The 16674-nt window shown below is 55.6% G+C and overlaps 1 protein-coding gene across 1 annotated transcript; it reads left to right on the forward strand.

Moving 5' to 3' along the window:
* Window positions 1–12560: 12560 nt before the first annotated feature.
* Window positions 12561–14961, forward strand: TMEM191C (transmembrane protein 191C). Its single transcript, XM_044379936.2, has 10 exons — window positions 12561–12793; window positions 13108–13231; window positions 13365–13415; window positions 13565–13642; window positions 13802–13858; window positions 13982–14041; window positions 14168–14232; window positions 14315–14387; window positions 14618–14658; window positions 14757–14961. Exons 1-10 carry the CDS (start codon window positions 12639–12641, stop codon window positions 14959–14961), a joined length of 909 nt encoding a protein of 302 aa, XP_044235871.2. The 5' UTR covers window positions 12561–12638.
* Window positions 14962–16674: the final 1713 nt, after the last annotated feature.

Here is a 16674-nt window from a genome sequence, read left to right on the forward strand (position 1 = left end):
CTTAGACCCCTGACCGGGCTTCAGAATTCCAAGTGGTTCCAGGGCAGCAGCAGATGAGCCTGAGACGCCAGAACCCCAGAAGAATATGGGTATTGCTGCTCTAATCCATGGTAAGTTTCGTTCAATTATTTTTGTTTTTGGTTTTGTTTTTAAAGATTTTATTTATTTGACAGAGACAGCGAGAGAGGGAACACAAGCAAGGGGAGGAGGAGGGGAGAAGCAGGCTTCCCACCAAGCAGGGAGCCCGATGCTGGGCTCGATCCCAGGACCCTGGGATCATGACCTGAGCCGAAGACACGCTTAATGGCTGAGCCACCCAGGCGCCCCAATTATTTTTGTTCTTTAAATGCGTGTGTTTTTAAGTAATCTCTATACCCAATGGGGAACTCAACAACCCTGAGATCAAGAGTCATATGCTCTACCTACTGAGCCAACCAGGTGCCACCTGTTCTACTCTTGTTTTATTTTTAAAGATTTTATTTGAGAGAGCATGGCGGGGGGAGGGTTGGAGGGAGAAGCAGACTCCCTGCTGAGCAGGGAGCCCGCGGGAGATGCGGGACTGGATCCTGGGACTCCAGGATCATGACGTGAGCCAAAGGCAGATGCTTAGCCAGCTGAGCCACCCAGGTGCCCTGTTCAACTTGTTTAAAACTCCTTTTTGGTTTTACCAAAGCAATAACTGACCATAGTTTAAATAATCAAAAGTTTTTTTAAAAGGCTTAACATGGACACCTGGACTGGCTCGCTCAGAAGACCATGGGATGCGTGATCTCAGTGTCATGAGTTCGAGCCTCAAGTTGGGTGTAGAGATTATACTAAAAAAAAAGGCTTAAAAGAAAATAGTTTTTCTGTTCCCTTAACCCCATCACAATGTACGCAGACACCCACTTTTAATTTGTAGCATTTCTTAACGTATCAATCTCCACATTTCTAAATAGTAATAGTATCCTGCCGCCTTAATTCATCCTTTTAAGAATCTGGACCTAGAGATGAGGATTTTAGTTCATTTTAGTGCATTTCACCCTCTTCCCCTTCCCATAAATTCCCCTAGTGGTTTGATTTAATCTAGGGGTTGGGAAACTTCTGTAAAGTAGCCAGGTACTAACTTCTAGGCTTTGTGGGCCGTAGAGTCTCTGCAGTGACTTCTCAACCCCGCTGTCACGGTGCGAAAGTGCCCACTAACAAGGTAAGCAGGTGGGCACGGCTATCTCTGTCCCGTTGAACTGCATTGACCAGAACTGGTGCAGCGTGCAGTTTCCTGATCCGTGCTTGCCGTGATCACCACGTGCTTTCATTTACTGCTGAGCCAAGGGGCGCCCCACGTCTTTTCGTACCATCTCTTGTTCTTGGGGAGGTTGACGATGTCTTCAGTTACTCAGATTGATTTGTGTCTCTGTCTTCCTCCGCTCTTCAAGTCTGTGAAATTCTTCCCCGTATAGTTTTCCACAGAATCAGACGCTATCTGTTCTCTTGTTTTTTCCCCCAAAGACATCTATCTGGAACCAGCTGCTTTCCTGCACAGATTGGGTGGGGAAAGTTTTCTTGCCTTTCTGTCCTGCTTTGGAAGCCCAGCTCTCTGGATCCCGTGTGGTCTTTTCTTAGTTTACATGCTTGTTTGGGTTAGTATGTCTTCTCTGGTACCATCCTGAGAACGTACAGGAGGTAGGTGTTTTGAAACTTTGAATGTGGAAAATGCTTTTACACTACACAGAATTGATAGTTTGGCTGGGTATAGAATTGTAGATTGGATATCGTTTTCCTGCTGAATTTGGAAAATGTCGCTTCATTGGCTTCTACCTTCCAATGTGATGAGAAGTCCAGTTCCCTTTGTAGGTAACCTTCTCTGGAAGCTTTTAGTTTTGTTTCTATTTCAGATGGTTTCTCCATTCATGGGACGGGACTCTTGATGGATTGGTTTCATTCTGGAGACCTGTTCCCTTCCGTAAATTTACTGATTTTTAAAACGTGTCAGCAGTTATTTTTAATTTTCCTTCTTTGATTATTGCATTTTGTTCTTTTTTCATAGATTTAATCTCAGGAAAATTTAATTTTTTTACACTTTTCTTCTGTTCCTTGTATCAGTTCCCTTTTAGATACCCACTTTAGGTTAGTTCTCATCCTTTTAAAAAATAACTTTAAAGCCTTTCCTCAAATGTTGGGTGACCTTGTCAGGCTCTGATATTCAAGAATGGGATCCTAGAAAGTTTCTTGGAATCAGTCCAGTGCTCACCTAAGATGTGTGGGGTAAGAGGGAGATGAGACACTGCTTTCGCCTGTGCTGAGCTGTCCATGGCGCTTCTGACCAAGAGGGCCTTATGCAAAAGTGAGGCTTCTTAGCACCAGGGGCTTGGAGAGCATTCTAGAGAAGGGTGCAAGGTGAGATGAAATACTCTGTTGCAGGCTGACTGTAAGTTAGGGCTAGGGAGTAGTTCCATGGTTAGAAATCAAAGACATGGGGCGCCTGGGTAGCGCGGTCGTTAAGCGTCTGCCTTCGGCTCAGGGTGTGATCCTGGCATTCCGGGATCGAGTCCCACATTGGGCTCCTCCGCTGGGAGCCTGCTTCTTCCTCTCCCACTCCCCTGCTGTGTTCCCTCTCTCGCTGGCTGTCTCTCTGTCACATAAATAAATAAAATCTTAAAAAAAAAAAAGAAATCAAAGACAGATTTTGGGCACTGCTGTTTCCTTCCATAAGGTGTTTGGTTTAAAACATGCCTCTTTCCAAAAGCCATTTGAGGTAGACAGCAGTAAAGGGATTCTATGTAGTCGAGAATGAGCCAAAAAAAGGAACAGGGAAGAGTAGGAAAAAACTCCTTTGTTGTATTAGTTCAAAAATTGTGAGCAAGGGCCATAGTCAGCTCGGTATGTCCAAATGAGAAGGAGGGGAAAGGAAAAGGTCAGGATGCGTGAACTAGAGGCTGTTTCCACTTCCTTGCGTGAGGAAATGTCTGAATATTTCAAGAAATGTTTCCCACGGGACCTTCTACAAGGGCACTGGCTAAGTTGTATACCAAAGCTTCTGAATGGCTCCTTCCTCAAACCTGGTGAAAGCCAGGGCGTGTCATTCAAGTCTCAGGTATGCCACAAAATGTCACCGTTGGTGATTCTGAGTGCTACCCCTGCCTCTGTGGGCCACCTGTAGGTGACGTGCACATTCAGAGTCTGAGTGAGAACATGTGGACACGTGTGAGACCTACGCTCGAGTGGCCCAGGCACCCGATTGGCTCTGCCCACCCCCCTCGGCACCAGCCGGCCTCGGCCCTCCTACAGCCCTGGGTCTTGAGGAGGAAGGAGGCTGCTGGGAGGCAGTGGGGAGCCCCCTCAACCTGGAACCTGCAGGAAGCTGGCACTGAAGGAAGTGGTCACCGAAGAGGGCAGTCGCCTAGCAGCTGACTGGAGGAGGGCAGCTCGCGCGGCACCCTGGGAGAGCAGGTGGCTGTGTGCCCTAGATGGCCTCTGCCTCCAAGCGGCTGAGAAACCGGAGAGGAGAGAAAGGGCCTGATTTCTTGGGAAAGACGGGCAGCTGGGCAGGCACTGGCGTCAGTGTAGGAGGCTGGCCACCTCAGGGCCTGGGCTGTCTGTCTCAGCCTGAGGCGGAGATGCTAGAAGTCTTGCCAGGCACCGCCTGCCACGATGAGCCCCCTGTGCTGGGTGCTTGGCCTTCTGGGAGGACAGCCCGCAGTTCCCCATCCTCCTGCACTGGTCTCTGCAAATGCCGCCGCCGAGTGAGTTTAGGAAATGTCAGCAAACAATTTTGATGTTAGCCTATTTCACGGTCAGCACTTCTTTCTGGCCACAGGTGACAAAGCTGATCACCACCTGCAGGCGTCCCTGGTGAGATCAGGGCCAGCACCAAGGGGACGTCACCGTTGGCTTCTCTGTGTCAGGTGGGTGTGTGTCCAGGTCTGCTCTGAGGAGCCCGGGACAGTGGACCGTATGTTGGGCCCAGAGTCGCATGAACGTGGCCCCTGACCTCTCGGATCCTTGAGTCCTGCGGAGGGGACAGGCAGGTAAATCCTGACGCTGACTCGAGTCCCCAGAGCCAGCACCGCACCAAGTGCTCGGCCGTGCTGGCTCTGCCGCCAGCCCTGGGGCTGGGACTGCCCCATTGCCGGTCGTGGAACACACCCCGGGGCGCCGTGTCCGCAGGAGGGTTCTGGAGCTCTGGCACAGAGGGTCGCCTGGTGCGAACTCCTCCCGGGGCTGCGACCGGAGGCAGTGGCAATGGGCCACAGCGCTCTGTCCCAGGCCTCCAGAACAGCACATATGAAGGCCCGGGGAAGAGGGTCAGCGTGGTGCTGGAACCGAAGCAACGACCCTGGGGCCAGAGAGGGGGTGTGTGGGGAGAGCAGCACCCAGACTCCAGCCGCGTCACAGAGGGCCTCCGAAGCCAAAGCCACGGCCGGGCTTGCCCCAGGGTGGAGGAGCCACGGGTAGCGTCCCACTGCTGCCGTTGCCTCCCCAAGAGGCCCCTGGCCTTCAGGGGTCCCCCCGGCCCCCATCTTCCGGAGATGGAGAGGGGTGTGTGTGCGCGCTGGGAGCCTAACGGCCGCGCTCACATTCTGGCCGCCGCAAGCCTGAATCCGCGTCTCCGCAGGGCTGGATTCTCCTGAGGCATCTCTCCTCGGCGTGTAGACGGCTGTCCTTCCTCTGTGAGTGTGGCCAGATTTCCTCTTACAGGATCCCAGTCAGATTGGCGTAGGGCCACCCTCACAGCCTCGTGCTGGCCTCACCGACTCTTTCAAGACCCCATCTCCAGATACTGTCCCAGCCTGAGCGGCTGAGTCTTAGGACTTCCACCCAGGGATTCTGGGGGACACAATTCAGCCCATGACGGGGTACACAGGGGTGTGCCATGTGCAGCCTTAGGGGGCCACAGGAGTCCCAGGCAGCCCTCTGTCTGTGTTCACACCACAGACTCTGCAAGCTTGGCCTCATGGTCTCGGGTCCACCTCTCTTTCCCCGGGGCAGGGGGCCCACGCTCACTGCAGACCCTCCCCGTCCTCAGTGGGCACCTGCTGGGCTCCCATGTCCTTTAGTTAGGGCATCGTCATCCACAGTGGGCTGGTGAGGCTCCCTCCTGGGGCTCTTTGGTGGCCGCCAGGCCTGCCCTCACCAGGCCTTCCTTCCATGGGCATCTCATCACACGTCCGTATGGCACTGTGCCTTGGCCACAGGCCACTGCAAAGGTGTGTGGCACAGTTGGTTGTGGCCACCAGGAGCCTGCAGTGGCCATGGAGAGGGTGAAGGAGAAGTGGTGGCTTCCATCTTGGGTGACCCCGGGGCACCAGGAGCCTGCTTGAGCGTGTCTGCAGAACTGGCCTGCATGGGATTCTCCAGGCCTCATTCTCCAAGCCCAGGTGTGCCTCCCGGGAAGTGATCATCTCTGTCCCCCATCCCGCTTCTTGGCTCATATTAGCGGATTGTCCGCAAAACCCCAGAGCTGTCACCTTGCCGTGTCTCTACATGGCCTGTCCCACCTAGGGGCATGCAGACCACAGCGTGTAAGAGCAGCTCTGTGGAGGCGGCTGCTCACAGCCTCTGTCCTTCTCAAGGGGACGGGGGTGCTGGGCGGGCGATCCAGCCAGGCAGGAGAAGTGGCAAGGGCACCCCTGCAGGGAGGCACAGGGAGGCCTGAGGGGTGTGGCAGGTTTTGGCAAATGAGCAAGGGGCAGGCTATGGGGTCAGAGGAAGAATGTGGGCTTGGGCCACACCTGCCAGCAGTTTGGACCCCAGCTCTTCTGGATCATGGCCGGTTTGTGGCCTATGTCCTTGCACAAGTCTCTGCAGTGGAGACAGGCTGTCCAAATGTCCACTCGGCAGCTCTGTATGCGCCAGGCCTGTCCCAGCTGAGCTCCTACTCCAGTGGGGGACATGGTAGAGACAGTGGGTAATACATGCTATAGCAGGCACAGAAAAAGCACCACAGGGAGGGGGTTGTGGTTTCTGATGGAATCTCCAGGAAAGGCGTTCTTTTTTTTTTCTTTTTTTTTTTTTGAGTACATTTTCTTTTAAAAAAAATTTTTTAAATTTTTATTTATTTATTTGAGAGAGAGAGTGAGAGAGATCACAGAGGGAGAGGGAGAAGCAGACCCGCCGCTGAGCAGGGAGCCCAATGCAGGGCTTGATTCCAGGACCCTGAGATCATGACTTGAGCCAAGGGCAGACGCCCAACTGACTGAGCCACCCAGGCGCCCCAGGAAAGGTGTTCTTAAGAAGCTGGAATTGGGGGGTGGTGCTAATTGTTTGAGTGCCAGTTGGTTGAGTGACTGACTTGATTTCGGCTCAGGTCATGATCTGAGGGTCCTGGGATTGAGTCCTGCATCAGGCTCCTTGCTCATCATGGAGCCTGCTTCTCCCTTTGCCTGGCGCTCCCCCTGCTTGTGCTGTCTCTCTCTCTGACAGATAAATAAATTAAATATTAAAAAAAAAAAAAGGCTGGGATTGGGCTGAAGGATGTAAGGAAGGGGCTGGGCAGGGGAAGAGCAGGTACAAAGGCCCTGAGGCCAGCAGGTGAGTCTAAGGAGCAGTAGGAGACAGATTCCGGGTCTCAGAGACCGGTTGGCCGGCTGAGCTGTTGTGACGGTGTGGACTTGTGGGAAGCCGCTAGAAGGCTGAGTGTGTGTCTGTGTGTGTGTCGGGGGGTGGGAGGCAGTTGTCCCTCTGGCTGCTGTGGGGCAACGAGGTGGGAGCAGCCTGACTCCTTAGGAGTTTGGGAATGATCCAGTCTTCAACAGTGGCATTGAACATGGTTAGAGGAGGTCAGAATTTGAAAAGTCGTTTTTTATTTAAACTTATTTAACAAGTGCCTTGTCAGTTACTGGGTACCAGACATGTTCTTAGTGCTGTGCAAACATCAGCTTTTTTATTCCTTATAAGAGCACTGATGAGGTAGGTGACCTCTCCATTCACAGTGGAAATGTAGGGACCGATAGGGCAGTCATTTGCCATGGAAGAGCCTCCAGGATTTGGGGACGGGCTGGAGGGTGGGAGAGGTCAAGGAAGAAGGGAAAGCATCGAGATTTCTAGGGCAACAGCTGTAGGAGAGGGGGCAGGACTCAGTGGAGAGGCTATGGTGGCAAGGGGGTCACCACTCAGGGTGGTAATTGGGCATCAGCACGTAGAGAGGGCTCGACCCCAGGACCCTGCACGAGATCTCCCAGGGGGAGAGGGAATGGAAGAGGCACAGCTGTGCGGAGAGGGGCAGGAGAGGAGGGAAGCCCACTGCAGGTGAGGGGCTTTCAGGGGGCCGAGGCCCGCTTCCCTTGGGTGAGCCCTTGGGATCGGGGGCCGCTGCCCTCATCCGAGTGAGCCTGGCTTCAGGAGAGTCCGCGAGGCCTTCCCTGGCAGGCGGGCTGCATGCGGGGTGGGGTGGCACTGGTCAGAAATGGTGGCCAGGTACCCGTCCTCGGGGTTTTTTTTTTTTAAGGTTTTATTTATTTATTTGACAGAGACAGCGAGAGAGGGAACACAAGCAGGGGGAGTGGGAGAGGGAGAAGCAGGCTTCCCGCTGAGCAGGGAGCCTGATGTGGGGCTCGATCCCAGAACCCTGGGATCATGACCTGAGCTAAAAGCAGACGCTTAACGACTGAGCCACCCAGGCGCCCCAAGCTGCCTGTCTTCGAATAGCGCCCATCTGAGACTCGACTGTCCTGTCAGGAAACCACTGGGAGTCTCTGCCACCAGCCATGCTGGGCATCAGCCGGCCGAGCGGGTCCTTGTCCCGATGCTATAATTGGCTTTCACCTGTGTTACATACCGCAGTGCTTTTCTTCTGCCAATTACATTTTTTTTTCATTATAAAAGCAACAAATGCCCCCCCCCAAAGTAGCAACAAATATCGACCATGAGAAAAAAAAAACCCAAAACCCAGATATGAAACATGGAGCAAATAAGAAAGCTCATTGTTGGGTCTTTAGAGTGACTGCTGTTGCAGCTAACTGAACGTCTAACAACGAAAATGAGCTCCCATGAGTAAGAGCCACGGTAGGAATTGGTCAAATAGGGCCACAAAAACTGAGTGGTCAGCAAAGTCCTCACAGAAAGGGCAGCAGTTGAGCAGTGATTCAAGGGAACAGTGTTGGGAACAGCACAGGAAAAACAGTGAGACAGCAAACTATGCGATTTGTTTAAGGGACTAAAATGGGGTTCACACTGGCCATACTGGGAAAATGACAAGAGGCTGGCAGGTGGGCAGGGCCCACGCACTGGAGGACTTCAGACGCCATAAAGAACTTGGTTTTGTATTCTTCAAGGGAATGCTTTTGTGGTTGTTGTTGCTTAAAACCACGTAACTTTTTTTTTTTAATGGCTGTTAAATGGAAACTCTTCACTCTTTGATATATCATAGTTACCTACATCCTTCTTCTATTATTGGGTAAAAAAATAAAAGTTTTAAATATAAAACAAGGGGGTCTGCACAACAGACGTAGATTTTCTAATTTTTCTTTCTTATTCGATATTTACTGAGCTCCTAGCATATATCAATGTTCCGACAAGACCATGCAATAAATAGGCAATGACTGCATTCAGCCCTAGGGAGGAGGGCGCGGCCGGCCGGGAGGCTGGTGGCCAGCCGAGGCGGACACTGACGCTTCCCCGGGAGGGCTGAGACGGATGCCAGGAAACAAGGGACCAACTGTGGAATGCGGGTGCTGGCTTCGCGGGGGTTCATTTTAAACTTCTCTAGGCTTTTTCATATTTGGAGATGTTCATAAATTCATCAGTGTTGGAGAAGACGGGCCGCACGTGCTGGGTGATGTGCAGTCAACTACAATTTCTAAAGTACCAGAACGTTGCGAAACATCAAGGGCGGCGCAGGGCGCTTGTTGCAGCTGACACGGCTGCCCCTTTCCCGTTCTGTGCCACCATCCATGGGGTGGGGCGAGTCAGTCCAATGTCGCCCTGATTGGCCCCCAGGAAGTGGGCACTGCAAGGAGGAGGTGGCTCCTGGCCCAGGCTGGTGGAGGAGGAAGGCTCAACGGAGGGGGCAGGATTTTGAACCTGCGTCTTAAGAAAGGACAGAAACGGGCCAAATGGACTGAGGGGGAAGAAAGGCAGGTGCTTCCTGCAGGGGCCCCGTGGGCGGGAGCGAAAGTTGCAGGAACTGGACCCGCGGGTGCTGAGGCCAGGAGGGTTCCCCAAGCCTTCTTCCTGACCTTCAGGTCACTTCGGGGAAGTGGCGCAGCCCTGGGCGTTTCCCCCAGGGACTTTCCTGTCCTGATGCAGGGGCAGGGCCAGTGGGGGGGGGGGGCGGCTTGTTCATCAACTCCTCCTCTGCTACTGCAGAAAGGGAACCCAGAGAGTGGGCCCTTGTCACCCGCACATCCTGGCTAGATGCTGGCTGCTGCCCTCCCTCCTGAACGTGGGTGGGGACAGGGGCTGCCGGCACTGCTATAGCCTGGCCACGGTTATCCGAGCCTCCTTACCTCATCTGTAAACCGGGATCATGAAGCTTAGGCAGCGGAGGTGGTGGCGGTCCCCGGGATGCTACAGGGCGATGTGAGGACAGGGGGCGGGCTAAGCCTGAAGGGAGAAGCGGTCATGTGGCGACTCTGGAGACACAGTGCTGTCCAGCAGGACTGACCTTGGGCGGTGCCCTCCAATAGAATATTTCTCTAGGAGCCAAGGGAAATGTAGAAAGAAATAACTGAACCAAATTTTAATGTTTATCCAACCCAATACGTTCAAAATATTTCAATATGTAGGGGCGCCTGGGTGGCTCAGTGGGTTAAGTTATCTGCCTTCGGCTCAGGTCATGATCCCAGGGTCCTGGGATCGTGGATCGAGCCCCATGTTGGGCTCCCTGCTCAGTGGGGAGCCTGCTTCTCCCTCCGCCTCTGCCCTGCCCTGCCACTCTGCCTACTTGTGTTCTCTCTCTCTCTACCAAATAAATAGATAGATAGATAGATAGATAGATAGATAGATAGATAGATAGATGATAGATAAAATCTTTTAAAAAATATTTCAATATGTCATCAGTGTACAAACTATTAACGAGATGCATGGGGATTTTTTGTTGTCGTTTATCTGTTTTTCTTTTTCTTTTTTCTGTTGAGTAGGCTCCACGTGCAACATGAGGGGCAAACAGACCCCGAGATCCAGAGCCGCACGCTCTATAGACTGAGCCCTCCAGGCGCCCCAGGGAGATGCCTGTTCTACCGCCCGCCCCACCTCGGTTTGGACTCACCACTTCCAGCTGCTCAACGGCCACCGGTCACCGTCTGGGACTGCGTGTGTCGAAGTGCAGATGGAGGTCCTAGTGCGGAGAGCCAGCTGATGACCCGGAGGACTGGGAGGTGCCGGGCTCAGCGCCCAGAGGCTTAAGCGTGTGAACTCATTGGCTCCCCTCAATCCTTTGGGGGAAAGTCTATAACAGCCCCACTTTACAGGTGAAGAAACTGAGACTCAGGGGCTTGGGAGTCTTGTCGAGGGTCACAGAGCTGGGAGGGAGGGAGCCAGGGGCTGACTAGAGTGGACAGATGCCTCCTCTTTCATTCCTGTGTCAGAGCGTTTTATGCCCCACCCCCCAGCCCCTCATGGGCTTTAATCAGGCTTCCCTCCCCCATCGGGGTCCCAGGAACCCTTTCTGCTGAGCAGGGCGAGCAGCCGTGGTGGCCAGCGCTGGCTGGCTGCAGCAAGCAGCGGTGTAGGGGAGGCTGTTCGCGCAGGAGGGCCAGGGTGCTGGGCGGGATGGCAGCAGGGCCCCCGGGGCTGCTCCACTGCCACTGTCGCTCTGACGTTTGTGGAAGCCCCCAGCCTGGAAGAGGCTTCTGTGCCAGCCAGCCAACAAGAGGCGCCCACCACTCTCCCAGTTGGTGCCTCACCCGTGTGGGCCTGCGATTTCCCCAGCTCTCTCCAGTACTCCCATCTCTCCCCATTCAGTGCCCACCGTGGTGCCCGAATCCAGAGCCACGCTCTAAGATTCACAGCCCAGGGAAACAGGCTCCACTTCCTGGTGGCAGGAAAGCTATGGCTATTTTTTTTTTTTTTAATTTGACAGAGATAGACACAGCCAGCGAGAGAGGGAACACAAGCAGGGGGAGTAGGGGAGGAAGAAGCAGGCTCACAGCAGAGGAGCCTGATGTGGGGCTCGATCCCATAACGCCAGGATCACGCCCTGAGCTGAAGGCAGACGCTTAAGGACTGCACCACCCAGGCGCCCCAGCTGTGGCTATTTTTAATCTACTGTGTAAGTAACTCAAAATGACTAAAGTCTTACTTACATTTCTCAGAATTAGTGAGAAGCAACTCAGCTCCCCTTGATCTCTGCAAAGGTGTCGCCTCCTGGTGACTCTCCGCTGACCCGCTGGGGTATATGTAGCATGCATGGCCCTCATTCTCAGCCCATCCCTGCACAGCCCCCTCCTCCCACCCCCAATCCCCTTCTCCTCATCCTCCCCACCCCCTGGGACTCATCCCTGCGTACTTAGGTTAGGTAAATACTGTCATGGGCACATCTCATTCTACTCGCTATTGTTTACCTTCAACATTATGTTCAGGTCTCCATGTTGATTTTAGTAGATCCTCGCTCATTTTAAGTGCTCTATTGGACTCCTTTATCAATTGTCTCATATATCACATTTCAGTCTTTAATTACACATTGGTGGCACACTTAGGCGGCTCCCAGTGCTCTGCAAACACGTAAGAAAGTTCGGGCCTGTACTCGGCGGTGAAGTTCTGGATCACGGACGGCGACCGTACCCAGTCAGTGTTCATCCCCAACGGGGCTCCCCCAAGTGACCCAAAGATGGTGCTGGTAGCAGGGCACAAGGATTCCTGTTCACTCACATCATTGCTTATATTTGATGTCAACCAGCCGTCTTCCTGTTGGCTGCTCTGGTTGACGGAAAATGCAGTGTCTCTTCAGACTCTTCCTGGGCCATCTCGGTCTCCCCTGTGGGCAGTGCCCCATGGGACCCTTTGCCCTTTGATGTTTGGTCTTTCTTATGGTGGCCCCTGGATTTCCCATATATTCTAATTACTAATCATCTGATTACAAAGATTCAAAGATCCTTTCCTATTCTGTCAACCATTTTTTTTTAAGATTTTATTTATCTAGTTGAGAGAGAGAGAGAGCCAGTGAGAGAGGGAACACAAGCAGGGGGAGTAGGAGAGGAAGAAGCAGGCTCCCAAGGGAGGAGCCTGATGTGGGGCTCGATCCCATAACGCCGGGACCACGCCCTGAGCCGAAGGCAGACGCTTAACGACTGCGCCACCCAGGCGCCCCTCTGTCACCTATTTGTAACATTTGCCCATAGTGTCTTTTTGTTCCAAGTGGATTTTTAGGTGAGATATCATTACATATGGTAAAACGCATAGATCTTAAGTGTTTCATCCAGTGAGTTTTGACTGATGTCTAAGCTCAGGTATAGTCTGCAAGCGCCATCTTCAATATCGGGGAACCGATCTTGCCTCCATTTTTCTGCATCAGGTATTCGTATTTTATTAACCTTTTACTGATCGGATTTTGGGTCTTGCATAACATTTTTTGTGTGAGGGACGAAGCGCGATCCTACCCGACTGGCGTCGGCCGCGGCTCCGGGCCTGCGCTCGGGCGCCCCCTGCCGCCCATTGTGACGCCGGCCGCGGGCCGGATCCCCGCGGCGGGCAGCGGCGGCGGGACAGAGCCCCTTGGAAGCATGGCCGAGACGCAGGAACTGCTCCTGCAGCTGCAGAAGGACAACCGCGACGGGCGACTGCGGAAGCTGGAGCTGGAGGAGCTGGTGCGCGGGCTCGAGGCCGAGAGCGAGAGCCTCACCGGGCGACTGCAGGACCTGCGCGAGCGCGAGCGCAGGTGCAGGGCTCGCGCAGGGAAAGGGCGGCTCGACCGGGCGAGGCGGGCGCGCGAGGGTGGGTCCCACGGGCAGCGGCACCCGGGCGTGGGCAGAGCCGCCGGCCGGCCCGTCGGTTACTCCTCCCCGCCCGGGCCGAACCTCCGCTCCAGGCCGGCGGGACCTGGATGATCTCAGGGGACCCACGAAGGGGAGGGTGCGGCACCTCGGCGCGGGCTTCCTCGGCCCCACTCGCAGCTGGCCTTTTCCGGGGGCCGCGGGAACCTGAGCACCTGCCTCCTCCCGCCGTGGCACCGCCTCAGTTTCCCCTCTGCAGCCTGCAGCGGAAGCGAAGCCAGGTGGCGCGGAGCCTGCGCAGGGAGGCGCGCGAGGCGGCGCGGGAGCGCGCGGAGCGAGCGCGCGGGCTGCTGGAAGCGGCTGAGCAGCACCAGCAGGACTTGGTGAGAGCGGGGCCCTGGTGGGGGCGGGGCCGACGGAGAGGGCGGGGTGGGGGGGAAGCCCTGGACGCGGTACGGCCCGCCGCGAGGCTGGGGTCTCAGAGAAGCCCAGACGCCCCCTCGACCCTCTCCGCAGGAGCAACACAACCGGCAGCTGCAGGAGCAGTGGGAAGAGCTGTCGAGTCAGGTACATTAAGTAGACGGCCTCGGTCCCTAGCTTCCCGTAGGAAGTCCCACTGTCGTCCTTGCCCCCGTTTTTGCCCTGTCCCCGCCTCCCAGGACATTCCCCCCCCCTCGAAGCCCCGCAAACCCCACCCTCGCAAAACCCATCCCTAGCTCTTCTACTACGGAGGGGAACAACTGAGTCAGCAGCGCGCAGAGCAGCAACTCGGGACACAACTGATGGCGTTGCAGGTGTTTGGGTGGGACCCCCAAGGCCGGAGCGGCGGCGCGGCGGGGCCATGACAACCAGGGGGCGCGGAGGCTCCCTGAGGGGCGGGGGTGGGCAGAGCGGAGGCGTGGGTGGAGTCCCGGGCGTCCTGGACTCCTGACATTCCTTGGATCGGTCGGAAGAAACAACTGGAGCTGGTGGAGGCCAAGCACGCCGCGCAGGCGGAGAGCCTGCGGCAGGTGAGGGCGGAGCGGGGGCCTGAGGCCCAAAGTCGGCTTCGGGGGTGGGTGGAGCCTGGGTAGGTGCGGGAGAATGGAGAGCGGGGTGCCACCCCGAGTCTCATCAGGGCTCCCCCATCGCAGGGCGCGCAGCGGACGGAGGAGGCCTGGGCCAGCTTTCAGGAGCAGAGCGGAGTCCTGCAGGTACCGCCCCCCCCGGCGCCTCATGTCCGACTCCCCTCCAACCCCGGAGCTGCGGCCCCCCCCCCCCCCGCGCCGTCCCCGGGGTCTCCTCCCCCAGTCCTGAGGCCTCACTCCCACTTCCGCCAGGAGCTGCAGGGAAAGGTGATGGAGGCGGCTGCTGCGCTGGACGCCTCGCGGGGCGGCCCGGAACTGTAAGGGGGCCAGGACTGTGGGGCAAGGTGTGGGGACTGTGGGGTCGAGTTAGGTCGCCCACCTCGATGCCCTTCCCAGCAGGTGCGACTCCCAGCCCCGTCGTGTGCAGGACTGCGCGGGCTCGCTCATGGAGGAGGTGGCCAAGGCCGACTGCGTGAGCGCGGGCCCGGGCGGGGCGGGCTGGAGTCGCGACCCGCCCCGCACCGGGGCCACCCGCAGCCACCGGGCCCCGCCTTCCCTTGAGGGTCCGCCCCCTCAACGGACCCGCTACTACCCGGACCCGCACTCCGAGGCATATAGCCCCTTACGACTCCCGCCCCCTCCATGAGAGACCCGGCGCCCCCGCCCCCGCGCCGAGCTAGACGCCAATCGCTCTCTCCGCAGGAGAGGCGGCTTTTCAGTGGCACCGGCAGGGCGGGCATCAGGTGAGCCAGGTGGCAGGCGGCGGGCGCGCTGGGCTCGGGTCCACCCCCCGACTTACCCGCCACCGCCTCCGTCTGTCCGTCCGTCCTTGGGTCCGCAGGCTGTGGGCTCTGGGCGCGCTGCAGACGCTGCTGTTGCTCCCGCTCGGCTTCCTGGCGCTGCCGCTGCTCTACCTGATGCTAATGAACCCCTCCGCGCTCCGGCGGGGACTCCCGCACTTGGGCTCGGACACCGCCTTCCGCCGCCTGCGCTACACGCTGTCCCCGCTGCTCCAGCTGCGCGCGCGCGGCCTGCTGCCCGCTTAGCGCGCATCACGCCGGCCCCGGCCTCCTGCACTTCTGTCTCCTGTGTGGTTTCTGGGCGCCTGGGTGGAGGCCAAGGGGAGACTTGGGGGTGGGTCATGTGTCCCTTAGCTCAGCGGTCCTGGCACCTCGAGCTCAGCGGGTGCAGGGCCTTCCAGGCGGTTCTTGGGTTTGGAGAGGCTGCCCCGGGCGCCCGGTGGCGGAGCCCGCGACTCGGGCATGAGCAGGGCGCGCCGACGTCTGGCACCCGCGCCTTGGGGTGGGGGTGGGGAGCTCGCACCAGGGGGCTCCCGGGAGCCGTCCCAGGAGCCCCTTTCCTACAGCGCCTGCTGCCGCACCAGAGCCAGCTCGGAAGTTGGCCAGTATCTTTTTGCTAAACTTTTTCCCTGCTAGTGAGCCTGGGGGGCGGGGAAGCAGGCGGGGCAGGCGTTCTCCGTGGCGGTCCGTGGTTCCCCTGGCCCGGAGACGTGGGGGTTATTGAGATCCCCGCAGCATCCCTTGGTCTTCTGGGGCGGGTTCTTCGGGGCGCCGGCCTGGGCATTCCTCTCCTGTGGTCCCCGTGCGGGGCGTGCCAGCCCTGCCGGCTGTGCGCGCTCACCACGGAGGGCTTCGTGGGGAATTGTCTTTTAGGTGAAATGTTCTGCTTAGTAGAAATGATGAACCTTGAGGTTTTTTGTCTGATACAAATACTACCCTACTTTTATTCTTTACGTTTTTTTGGTAGTGAAATTGTTCCGTGTATCTCCTTGTTGCGGGCGCGCGTGCACACCCCCGCCCCCCCCCCCCCCCACAGGTTTTTGTTGTGGTCTCCAAACAATCGTTTTCTTATTGACGTGTAGGGTTTTTTTTTTTTTTTTAAGTCCTTTTGGGGTTAAATTTGTTTATGTAATCCTGTATATAACATTTTTATCAACTTTAGGAATTGTGTGCTTGCTGTGTCCTAAAAAAAATCCATTCTCGTCTAGGAGTCGAAATATTCTCATACGTTCGATACTTTTAATTGGTGTAAACATTTTATTTATACATTCATTAGAACATTTGTTTGCTAACCATTTTGTTTATCGATTCATGTATAGATGGGCATTTGGGTTATTTCCACCTTTTGGCTGTGGTGAATAATGCTTCTGTGAACATTGGTGTGTAAATATTTACCTCTTTTGGGTAAATACGCACACGCGGAACTGCTGGATCATTGGTACTTTTGTGTCGGGCATTTTGAGGACGAAGCGCTATACTGTGTTCCACATTTGACATCTCCACGGCAGTGCACAAGGGCTTAATTTTTCCACAGCCTCACCAACACCTGTTTTTATTTATTTAATTTTAAAAGATTTATTTATTTGAGAGAGAGCAGGAAGGAGAGGAAGAGAGAATCTGAAGCCCACTCCATGCTGAGTGCAGAGCCTGGGGAGGGCTCCATCCAATGACCACCAGACTGTGTGACCCACGGGAGCTGAACCCAAGAGTCCAATGCTTAACCGGCTGAGTCACCCGGGTGCCCCTGTTTTTTTAAAAATTAAAAAAAAAAAAAGCCATCTTCATGAGTGTGATTTTCTTGCTTTCAATGTTTAGGCATTGCATTATCTTTTTTTTTTTTTTTTTTAGATTTTATTTTTATTTTAGCTAGAGAAAGAGCACGAGCTGGGGGAGGGGCAGGAGGAGAGGGAGAGAATCTCAAGCAAACTGTGTGCTGCACGAGGAGCCCTGCAGCAGGGC

Source organism: Ursus arctos, unplaced genomic scaffold, assembly GCF_023065955.2.
Source record: "Ursus arctos isolate Adak ecotype North America unplaced genomic scaffold, UrsArc2.0 scaffold_34, whole genome shotgun sequence".
NCBI lineage: Eukaryota > Metazoa > Chordata > Mammalia > Carnivora > Ursidae > Ursus > Ursus arctos.